Source organism: Rhipicephalus sanguineus, chromosome 5, assembly GCF_013339695.2.
Source record: "Rhipicephalus sanguineus isolate Rsan-2018 chromosome 5, BIME_Rsan_1.4, whole genome shotgun sequence".
NCBI classification, from domain to species: Eukaryota; Metazoa; Arthropoda; class Arachnida; order Ixodida; family Ixodidae; genus Rhipicephalus; species Rhipicephalus sanguineus.
Genome location: NC_051180.1, coordinates 167330362 through 167342373, shown reverse-complemented (window position 1 = coordinate 167342373; position 12012 = coordinate 167330362). Strand labels below are relative to the sequence as shown.

The 12012-nt window shown below is 47.4% G+C and overlaps 1 protein-coding gene across 1 annotated transcript in view; it reads left to right on the top strand.

Annotated features, from left to right (window-relative positions):
* Positions 1 to 10253, top strand: part of LOC119395072 (NK1 transcription factor-related protein 1) — a 123149-nt gene extending 112896 nt beyond the window's left edge. Inside the window, exon 4 of the mRNA XM_049416081.1 lies at positions 9478 to 10253. Within this exon, the coding sequence (XP_049272038.1) occupies positions 9478 to 9589 (112 nt within the window). The 3' untranslated portion in view covers positions 9590 to 10253. The remainder of the gene's footprint in view (positions 1 to 9477) is intronic.
* Positions 10254 to 12012: the final 1759 nt, after the last annotated feature.

Genomic DNA, 12012 nt, shown 5'->3' with positions numbered 1-12012 from the left:
ACGTGTTTAGAAAAGAAGGTGGACCGTCCCGCAAAAGACAAGGAACCCAAAGGGTTCCTTGTCTTTTGAAAGAATGGTCGGCTATGTATAGAGTACCGTTAAAAAGAATGGTCGGCTATGTAGAGTACCGTACGTACTCGACTATGGCAGGGATGTGAGCCGTCAAGATTGATGTGTTTAGAAAAATTTATTGTTATGGCACCAGTCGACAAAAGAATAAGTGAAGTGAAGTACAATGAATGAAAGATAGTCGATTTCATCTAATAGAAATGAGTTTTTAGCGCTGGTATTGCACCGAAAACTTGAATATCCCGGCAAGTTTGCTTAGAGATTCTGCGAAGAGTACACAGTCTAACAAAATATTTTAGGCAGAAGCGTCGACCTTTAATTCCCAATACGTGCTATGCTTACAGTGGCGAAGAAAAAATATTTTAGCTCAATACGCTTGTTCCTAGAATGCAACAAGTAGTTACTGGCTCTTGCGTCTGCATATGTAGATGTAATGAATTATAAGGCATTGACATGAACAGCAGAGATAACTGCTTTTGACGTAGCTTTGAAAACTCCTCCGCAGATGTTACTTTGGCTCCTTCAATGATCAGACTTTTTAATTTTTTTTAAATAACATCATTTCTCAAAATGCGGCAGAGGTGTCATCACACGCAGAAAAATTAACAAAAGCAGGCAGATAGTCACGCGCCGCGGAAACATTCCGCGTCAACAGAAGGGTATTCTCGAGGACTTTTTACATGATTGTGTGTCGAATTCTGACCGGAAGTTCGCGGGATCGAATCCCGGTCTTGGTGGCCGTATTTTTGATGGAGGCGAAAATGTTTGAGGCCCATGTACTTGGAGATTTAGGTGCACGTTAAAGAACCCCAGGTGGTCGATGTTTCCGGAGTCCTCCATTACGGAGTCCCTCATAATCATATCGTGGTTTTAGGACGATAAATACCAGAAAAAAAAAAGGTTGGTTGTGTGCTAGCACGTTAGAATCTTGATAGCCCATAGCACACGTACTTCATCAAACCAGGAATAAGCTCCACGAAACCGTAACCTTCTTTAGAGAACATGATGCTCTGCGTCACTGCTCGTCGTGAACACGTGATGTGCCATTGTGTGTGACAGCCTTTTATTCCATTGTGTTCTCCAGCGGACAAGTGCTCCTATTTGCTTCCATCCGAGACAATAACTGCTAAACGAGAGATAAAGAAGGAGCAATCTGCGAAGCGACGACTGCTTTTCCTGGTTGCATTACGGCCGCGGATAATAATTTGCAGAAAGCGCTAAGTGGCTGGTGCACGAGGCGTATACACAGGAAAGTGGCGGCAGCGGCCATTCGCTGCGATACAGAAATTCCATGCCCCTCGAGCCGCAGCACGAAGCTGCGATTATTCTATAGGCCTGTCCAGCCGGCTACGGCCGTGAAAAACATCACTCTGGTTATTACTCTTCGTGGCGAATGCCTCCGCTCCGGTGGTCTTGGAAGACAAGCGCCAGGCGGACACAGCTGCGAAACCTTCGGTATCTCGTGCATAAGACTCCGTATACACGCTGCAGGGGGTCGTTGGGCGGGGCGGCCGCCGAGTCTTGAGTAATGAACGTTCTCGTTGGCAGCCAAGCATGCACTCGTGATGAGACCCTAACGAGCGGTGAAAGTGACACTGGGAGGAAATAAAATTCATTGCCAGAAACGGGCTTAAATGATTTCCGCAAGCAACGTACAGCTGCATTTATTTTGTAGGTGCCCTCGGTGAAGGGCTGTCGGAGGGTGGCTGTCAATAAAACGGTGACTGCTTGCATATTTCACGTATGGAGATGCACTGAAACAAAATATAATTCGATATATTTTAAAGCGATTGCGAAAGCCAGAAAAAGTAGACCAGCTTACCTGAAATGTATATAGGATACGTGAAAAACGCAGGATTGCATGTGCGCCATGAAATGTACGCACTTGTTCCAGCTACAGCTTCAGAACGGCATAACGTGCTAATTGCGACTGCGATCTAGAAAGAATAACCAAACAATCGCGGGTTAATTCTTTTCTTGCCGTGACGACAAAACTATTTGTTTGGTTGGTAACAACTTTATTGATGGTCCTGCAGGGCTTTCGCCGACCGGGTTTTATCGGTCGTTAAAACAAGAACTTGCCCTTGTTTATTCTTTTGCTGGGAGGGAGGTTTCCCTTTTACTAAAGTAACAAAAGAACTGAGCTCAAACCTCGGAAATTACTTTCTTTAAATCTTATTGACTTCATTTGTCCAGCTTGTCCGTGTGACCTAAATTTAAAAAAAAAGAAGAAAAGGAGTAATAGATTATTAATCTTCTTCCAGGCTGCATGTGGTACCCTCTACAGTTAATTGCCTATCTGACTCCATCATGTTGCTGGTATGTTCATTATCTGTCAGTTAGCTAGTCGATATGCTGAAAAACTGCGATTAGCGTATGTACTCCATTGTAACGCGACCACGATTGTAACGCGAGGGGTGACTTTTCATTGCGTCCGGGAAGAAAAAACAGTAGTATTCGATTGTAACGCGAGGGTCAACGTGAGATAGCAAAATCTGGAAAGGAACTCCCGTTACATTTGAGTAAATACGGTATGGCGCTTTCATATGCGCACAGAAGGAAAGGTAGAAAATGGGTAGTTTTTTTTTTTATTGTGCCTACAGTGAACATGTATATCCACCATGTTTTCCTCTTCAAATCCACATCACAAATACACACACACGCCGTTTACAAGAGCCATTTGCGTTGTCATATTAGGATGACGACATATGAAATGCAGATTCACATAAAAGTAAACGAGCAATCACACCATTTCTCTCGCATAAATTCTCCAGGGCAAGCTTGGCAGAGAAGAGATTATGGCGCAACAACGTCTAACTCTGCCCGCTTATAGACAATCATGAGCGAACGAGAAGGGAGCACATACAGAACAGTATTTCATGAAATTACTAGGTGTCGTGTATTTTATGAATGAATGAACGTTGTTCAGCTGAAGAGGAATGTTGCCGTAAAGAGCAGTGTATTTTGTCTAATCAGGTGGCAAGCATCAGCTCTCATCACCATGCATGACCGACAGAGAGGGCAGACGCAAGACACCTGAAACGAAGACGCTAAGTCCGCCATATACGCAATGAACTTCCCTGCCCGATTGAAGGTTTTATCGCCTCCGCATCCACGTGACCTGCCCGAACACCCTCGGACTAGCTGTTCTTAGCGACAACACGTGAGCGACGGCCACCACGAGAAGTGCGGTCGTACTTTAATTTACCATTCCTTATTTTTTATCTCGATAGCGCAACGCGAGGAATAGCTGCGCTATAGTCGTGTATGATCAGGAAGCTGTCGTACACGTGCGCGCATTTAACAATGGCAGTCACCACGGCAACGTCGGCGTTGAATCAGAAAATGATTATGCAAAGGAGGAAAAAAAGAAGGAGAAGAATTTGTTTAATGAAGCGAAAGGAGGAGAGGTGGGCCTGGAAAGCGGGTTTTTAGCCTGCTACTCCTCACGAGGGTAAGGGCAAAAGGGAGAGAAAGAAGTGACTATGGTATAGTACAATGAGCCACTGACACACTGTCCTGCGCGGGGATATGAACTACGCTCGTAAGTTTTGATACCGCGGCACATGCTCTAACGACGAGTATCTAAACCTGTTGTATATTGCTTAGAAACATTAATAGGTACTTTGGGCTGCGTTGGTTTGGTTGGGTCTACATGTTCCCAAGCACACAAAAGCTTCTCCTCCGAAAAGGATCGGGTGTCCAGGTTATCATGACGCTCTTAACTGATGGTCTTTCGGCCGCGTATTGAGGGCACACGCACTGGATGTGGTGAAAAGTCTCTGACGTGTAATACACACTGCGGTTATTGTTTTGCTCCTGTCCAATTTTGCAAAGGTATCGTCGTGCATATGCGACACCCAGCTGCAATCTATGCATTAGTGTTTCCTTGTCTCTTAGCCGGAATGGAAGCCGAAAAGCATGACCAGAGTCAAGTCTGTAACGGCGCTCGTGACTGTGGTCAGGATCATCCCATATACGTGTCATAGAGGTTTTCATAGACCTAGACAGCAAAGCGTTGATGTAATATCGGGAAAAGTTAATTCATGTGACTTCGCAGCTAGTGTGTGCCATTTTTGCTTCAGCGTCAGCTTCTTCGTTGCCAGCTATGCACGCAGTAACGGGTAATCCATTGCAATGCAACGGTATGTCCGGATTGAGACGCCTTAGTTAGCGTAGACTATGCAGAGAACCTTCGATAAAAGACTCAGGCCGTACTCAAGTAGAAGTACGGTCCCTTGAGTTCTGTCTACCGCGCAGTTTTGCCTCAGTTCCGAGGATTTCAGCGTTAGTGCTGCTCATCTCGTTCGTGCGACGTGCGCGCAATCTTATCCGAATATTCTAAAACAGTTGTGAAAGCTTTCATACAGTGTGACCTGGACTGCACCGAACGACAGCACTTAGTTTAACAAGTGACACGTGATCGCGAGGAAGAGAAAACAAGTACTCGTAACAATATAAATGTGCGCTATGCTGCGCTAGACGTGACAGTTTTTTCTGTTCCTTCTGATACTTGGTAAGTGGATAGCAGTTCATCTGGCAGCCAGTTGGGAAGCGAGAATTCTTAGCGGCTGTCGTAACCGTTAAAGCTTGTAGCATACAGTAGTGGCGCCCGCGACATATTACGGCGGAATTTATTGGCCGTCGCACTCGGGTCGTCGTTGTTCCCTTTGTGGTTAGTGCTACAAATTTTCTACAAAGCTTGCTCGTGAGTAGCAGTTATGGCAAGGGAAGCATGAATTGCAGCGCTGATGGACTTCCCCGGCAGCACAGCGAGCGACAATTTACGAACACGCATTTTATTACGACCACTAGAAAACCATAATTTGCTACTCATTTGTTGACATTGCGGTCTTCTCCTAATAACAGTGCATGAAAGACTCCCGCCACGTATTTGACGAATACGGTGCGCAACTTGCAGTGCCGCCACATCCCTCCCACCCGCTCGGGGCTTCTTTCTTTTCCCGTTGTCCTTCTCGAACACATCACGGTCATCGTGTCGCCGTAGATTACTCGGGCGTAATTACGGCAGCGCAGTGTCAACGCCGTCAGTCGGGAAAAGAACTGGGGTGGGCAGTAACGACAGGATGCAACCGCGCGGCCATCCGCTGCACTGCTTTGCCAATAAAGGAGCCTGCAGCCCGTAATTTCCTATTCATTGTCCCCTGTTCTCGGAGGTCACGACGACTCCTAGACAAAACAGGGCTCGTGCGTGCGTGTTTTTCCTTCCCGTACAAATTTTCCTGCACTCGTTCATAAGGACAGGTGCACCTCACGAGACCCTGAGAAGCAGGGGCATCCCATTCTTCCGCAGCGCCGCAAAATGTGTACCTACTTTTCTGTCGTCCACTCAATAAACGGGATGACAAAGAAGACTCGAGAGCCGGAGGAGTAGGAACAGGCAGGAGGAGGTCACGACGATGTGCGGAGCGCCAGAGCAGCAGGCTAAGCAGGAAACGAAGTGTTGGCATATGTAACTGCTGGTTACGCCGAAATGCGCACCTCCTACTGGTCTCTAAGCCGTGCTGTGTGGCGTAATGGCGACGTATGCGCGCTCCTGCTTGTTCGAGCAGCCGGCAGCCGCCGCCGTCGCTAATCAGCTGGCGTGCCGGACAAATCGGACCCACCGCGCCCGCCCCGAGGGAAGAGGCAGCGCCCGGCACTCGGCACCTTGTTATCTCCCCTCTAATGTGCGTCGCTCGTCGCCGCTGCGCGGAGAGAGTCAAGTTACACCTCTGGTGGCGGCGAGGTAAAGCGAGAACGGAAGCAGTGCTGCCCCTCTCCTGTGCGCGGCTACCGGGCGTAGCGCCGCGCAGGGATTCCTGGACGCGTTCTGGCGGGACTGGACGAGTCGGCCGGCGCGTCGATTCCGCCCCGAAGCGCCGAAAAGTGGGCTCCTCCTCCTCCTTCCGAGCCGTGGGGGTGACCATCTGTCGGCAGGTCGTTATACGGTGTCTGTAATTGCTGGGTTGAACGGCCAACGGGCGCCGCGGGCGACAACTCAAGGACCCCTGGCTGCCGCCGCCAGCAGCGGTCCATCTTACGCCCTGGTCAAAGGAAGGAGGAAGGTGGCCCGGAGCAGACCGTAATCGCACCCTGAGCGCCGTCCAATTGAGCCCCTCGCTCGCTAATAAAGCTTTTGCCACCTCGGGCGAGAAGTAGACGACTTGGCTGGTGGAAACAAGACGGGCCGAGAAGGGGGGAGGAAACAAGAGGTGGCGCCGCGGTTGCTACTGGGACAAGTTTGCAAGGTGGCAGCAGGCGTGAGTTTGGCTTCTAGCACCTGCTGCGTACTCGATTGTGAGCGCAAGCTGCTGTGCTGTGGGCACAGTACCTTGAGTTGTATGGTGCATACCAAGGGCGTTGTTGCCAGGTCTGCGGTTGGGAAGGTGTCAGGCAGAGGTGCCTGCCATGCGCATGACTGACTCGGTCTTCTTCAAGACGACGAAGTGCTCGCCGGGAAGCGAGAAAAGTGATGGCCTTTTGTCTTCAACTTGTTACAAGCCTATTCTTGAGAAGAAGGCTCAAAGACGGAGGCGCCTCATAAAAGGGGACGGAAAATTACCAGCGCGGCTACATGGGCTCAAAATAAGGATGAAAAGACTCCAGCTGCAAGTGCTTGCTCTAAGAATGTGTGGAGCAGCCGCCAAGAACTTAAGCCTCCTATTTGCGGCTTAAAATAGCCCCAGCGTTGAAATAATTGGTCAGATAATTGGTCAGATAATTTGACAGCTAGACAGACTTTTGTTTTAAAGAGTTCAGTATTCTGCATTTCAGTGTAGCTATAGTGCTACATTATGTGTTAAACATGAACGACTGTTGATCCTGTCGCATACTGAACTCCCGCAACCTTTAACATCTGTTGTCTCAAGTTTATCGCTTACACGGGGGGTCAGTAATCGAAAATATGTGCCAAAGGTACCTGCAGTTTAGAATCAATAATTATTATGCCTGAGTGCAGATTTTCGAAAAAAACAAGGATACTAGCATGGCGAAGTTCTTGTTGTGCGTTGTGCTGCATGTACGGTTACGTGAACTTTCGTTATATAACATGTTGAAAAAATTCCATATAATAAGAAAACATGCTTTCCTTCACTCCACTTTCGAAATAACACTTTCTTGTTTGGTGTACAATGCTGCATAGGGTGTTTCGCATAGCTGCGTGCCTGTTTACGATATACTGATGCAAAACTAAAAAGATTCGTATTCCAGATAAACCGGCCTTATACAGGTGAAGCGATCATCTTCGAAAGCAGAAGTTCTTTTTTAGTTCTTCTGCGTCTTGGAAGGGTAAATGAGTGTAACAACGTTGAAGGCGTTTAATTAAACAATAATGAATACTTTTCAAAACACCTTTGCCACAATTTTTTACTGAAAGCTATACAGTTGTTCCTCGTAACCTACGCACCGATTAAATTAAGCACTCACGTCACTGTATCTGTACAGTCGACACCGGTTTTGTAATGCAACGTTGCGTTGCGTAAGGCGTAAGCGAAAACCATTCCGCTATAGGCCCAAACTCGTCTCTCTTCGAAGTGACAAGACAAGCCGCATCTCTCATTGCGAGTCGCCTACTCAGCGAGTAGTGTTCCGAAGGGGAGCATGCGCGTGTCAGCTCAGTGGGCGGTGATGGTGACGAGAGAGAGAGGGTGAGTGTATCTCGTCTCGGTGACTCGGCGACGGCCCGGGGACGTCGTCCAGGCGCCAGGCATAGCGCGAGGAGACACGCAGGCGTCATCCGGCGCCGAAGGCTCAATTACGGAGCCGATCCGAAATGGGAGGACTCAAGGGGTGCGCCGGCGCATGCAAATGGTATCAGCGTGCGTTCTCCTGACCCGACACCACGTGCAGGCGCCGCTGTCGACGCGTCGGGGAAAAGAAGGTGGAGCAGAGAATGTTAAAGGGTTGCTTTTTTTTTTCTTACGCCAGCACTGGTATCTGACACTAACTTGTTTGTGCACGCCCTGCCTCATATGCGTTCGTCACGGCTCCCTTGCTTTTTCTACTTGAGCAGTGGCGTCGAAGAGTTGATGCAAACAAACTGGCCCTTTATGCCTACGGATGTTGAGATGCTCAGTAGAAACACAACCACTTGCGCTGAGTTTCTGCAGCCTTTTTCTTTTCTTTTTTCTTAATTCCTGATAAGGCGTCCTGGAGCTCCTGTGGCAGGAGAGACTGAAGGCGGCTTCCGCGAGATAGCTGTGAAACTCGTTACATAAGCAAGAAAGTTGAGCTTTTCGTTTTTCTTCTTAATTATTACTTGTACTAGGATGACTGAAAAAAATGGCGGCCGAAGTTTGCAGCTCTAGAAGCTAAGGGAAAATTGTCAAAGGTATAAGAGCAAAGAAAGCTCCGCTTAAACTGATTCGCACATCCTGGTAATTTCCTCGAATATTTCATTGCTCAGCTATAACCAACTGTACACGAATGCTGGAGTGGCAGAGGTCGCTCTCGCGTCTCTCTGTAGCTTGCCAGCGTTTAATATCAGACAGATTTCTGCCTAACACTGATTGGCGGTCCTCCCATCGACCCCATTAAGGGGAGTCAGTAGTCCTCGTTCGTCTGTACAGGCTTTGCGTCATTTGCGAATTTTCTTGGTACAGGCTCAAGACGCGCACTTGATAACCGTAAGCATGTCAGAGCTGCCTTATTAGTGGCATTTATAGTTCGTGAATCTTGTAATTTCTTTCTTTCCTGCAATATGAACTTAAAAGACGGTTCGCCAGTCGAATAAGGGCTCCTAGAGAAACGAGTTTAGCACGGTTGAACGAAGCGAACTCATTAGGAGCGTAAAAACATCCCAATGATATATGTATTTTTGCTAGTTTTGCTTTAAATTAGCCTTTGATGAAAGCAAATTTTCTATTCTCAGTAACAAAAAATTGATAGGAAAGTGGCAGAAAAACGCGTCTCCCTTGGAAGTTGTCTAAGGGAGGCGTTAGCGTAAAGTTCATGGCACTTTACAGCCTTTCCAAGGACGCTGCTTTCGGGCGGCATTGGCACAGCGTCTTCTTCATTGAACAGCGCTTTGAACAGCCGATGCCTTGGTTCAAACCCAGCACCCAAAAGAACATATGTTTTATATCATATACATTTGTGTATTTCTTTATAGTGATGCTCGCTCTGCGTAACAGAAGGACAGTTTTTCCCTTAGAAATGCTTACGCATTTAAAAGATATATAGTCTCATGCGCAGTCCATTAGCATTTATTGATCGTTGTCATTCAAGGGCACATGCCGCTGCTGACTCAGTGCGCAAGATGTCTCACTTACAATGCTTGGATTACTTTGCTTGAAAAATTAAACCGCATCACTCGAACCTCTTGCTTTTCTGCAGTGCTTTTACCGTTCGCGACGAGCTTTCGTGTAACTTACGATTGTGGTTTTTTTTTTTTTTTTTCGTACGCAGGGCGCTGGCTGCCCCTGTCACTGCTCTCACGGCTGGCTTGGCACCGACGAGGCTACCTGGGCGCCTTGCGCCATCACAAGGCACTGCGTTTAGTGCCCCAGAGCCCGTGTGAACTGCAGGAAGACCGCGCACCTAAGTGAGGAGCACGACAGCATTTGTCTGAACACCCATCGGCAAACGCGCTCACCGTTACAATGAAGATCCGACGAACCAGGCGGTGGCGACGAATGCACCGGCAGCGATACTTCTCACTGATAATCGCCGAGGTGTACACTTGTTTTCTGTTGGGTCTAGATATACGGACCTCATGGAAGCACTTTTGCACGTGAACTCCGCTATTTAAGTGCTACATGCAGGGCACTGGAGCTGTTACTAGCATGAGGTGTTTGCGGTAGGGTCAGTGATGCCGGAAGGGATTCAAACCCAAGCACTGTTGGGTTTGAGATACCTGCGCTACAGGAATTTCACGTAGAAGAGCTACCGACGACTCAACGAGAAAACGATACGTGAACTGCAAAATGTGTGACGTGTGAATGAAGAAACGGTGGAATGGATGGTGACGTTAGTGACGTGAGAGTATGCGTGGAACTTCGTGAGTTGGTGATGTGCGGTTAGCGGGCTGTGTGCGCGTACAGACGCTTGAACTGATTCAACTGGTGCTGCAACTGGACTGATTGTCGCAGAACATCCCACGAATCTCTTGATGCATAAGCACCGGTGCTGCGCTTGCGTGCTGTGTACACCACACGAGAGAGAATATATTAAAGCAGCTATAACAAAACGAACTTCAACGTTGTTTTATTTTTCCACATGTCTCAGACGTGTACGACACTAAAGGACACTAAAGGGACACTAAAGAGAAACAATGAATTGGTTTAGATTGATAAAGTGTGCTCGGAGAACTCTTGTGTAGTTTATTTCACCACCATAGGTTTATTATTAGCTGAGAAAACCAAGTTCAAAAAGTTCAAAGTTTCATTTTTAAATTTCGCGCCGAACTTTGTAATTCATGACGTAAAAGATTTCAAAGAACATTTAACGTATTTTGGCGCCACTGGTTCTACGAAATTTCCAAAAACTCGTTTTATCAAGTCTCTGGCCCCCTCAGAGGACAATGTACTACGATTTAACCGATTAGGAACTACGTAGGCCCAAGCAGGCGCCGTCAAAAATATGTGACGTCACGGCAAATGGTACGGGAATTCTAAGGTGGCGTCGCCACCTGTATTTTCGTTTTGCGCGTTTTCTCGCTTATTAAGCGTCTTCTCGCAGCAAGCGTGGTGTTCTTGGTATCGTGGAAGACCACTTTACTAATGCGAGAAAAATCGTTTTGCTCTTTAGTGTCCCTTTAAAGGGGACCTGCAACACTTTTTCATTATATTCACGAAACGCTGCTGAGCAGTATAGTCAAGGTCCCAAGGAACATGTACGACAAATATAGCGCTGCACGCCGCAGGTAACTTACGATTTCCTCCCGAAGACAGCCAAAAATCGCAGGCTCTTCTCTCGCCAAATTAGTATAAGTAGTCATAGAGACCGACTGTGTAGTAGAAGGGACGTACAGGGATATTGCCCCATTTCATGATTGCAAAAACACCCACAGTAACAGGAAATATTCAAAATGTACAGCGCCTTCTATCGAAAAGCTCATAAGTTCGATTCGCCGTGTTTTGTTGGGCGCGAAAACGAAACCAGTCGCATATCGCAGCCTTTCAGATGCTAGCTATTGGTTATTCATTTTCATTCTGCGTTGACTTCCCAATGCTTCGTGCGCTGTTCAGGCAACGAGGGAGCTCTGAAAACGCCGGGAACAAGGTGGCGACGCGAACTTATTTCATCAACAAGATCGACACTGTGCTTTGGTTTCGGAAATGACCGGCGCGCGAAAGCGCTCTTCAATTGTCTGTGCAGTTTAGTTGCTCGCCTGCAACATATATGCTAGACTTGCAGAAAAATATTGCGATATATGCATTTTAAAACAGACGGCCGAGGTTGCACACGCGCTAGACAGCATGTTTGATCAACGTTAGCTTGTCGGTGTTGCAGATCGACGAATGCAATGATTTATGTATGTAAACGTATGTAAGTAGTGCCACAGATGTTGCTACGCGCATCCGCGGTAAATCAGTGCCACCACACGATACTCAATCGGCGCAAAGATCCCCGTATTGCCGTCTTGAATTGGGCTGGTGGTACATCAGTGCCACAATGCTTCACAGATTCAAAACATTTTAGCGGCAAAAGATTTGCGAGGCCATCGATGAACACTTGGAAAGGCTTGCAGGCCTCTTGAAGAATGACATTGTCAAAAAAGCACGCTCTGCACATCGACTTGACGAGAACATATTTGATGCAGCCCTCTATCGACTGGCAACAAAAATACTGTCGGTCGCAAAATTACATTGATTGTTGTCATCCGGCTCTTGTTTCCATAAGTCAGCTTAGACACGTACTGCAAAAAAAAATCTTCTATGTGAACCTCTTCACGGAAATCAAAAGGTAAGTGCATCAGCATGAGAATGACACGTGACATCC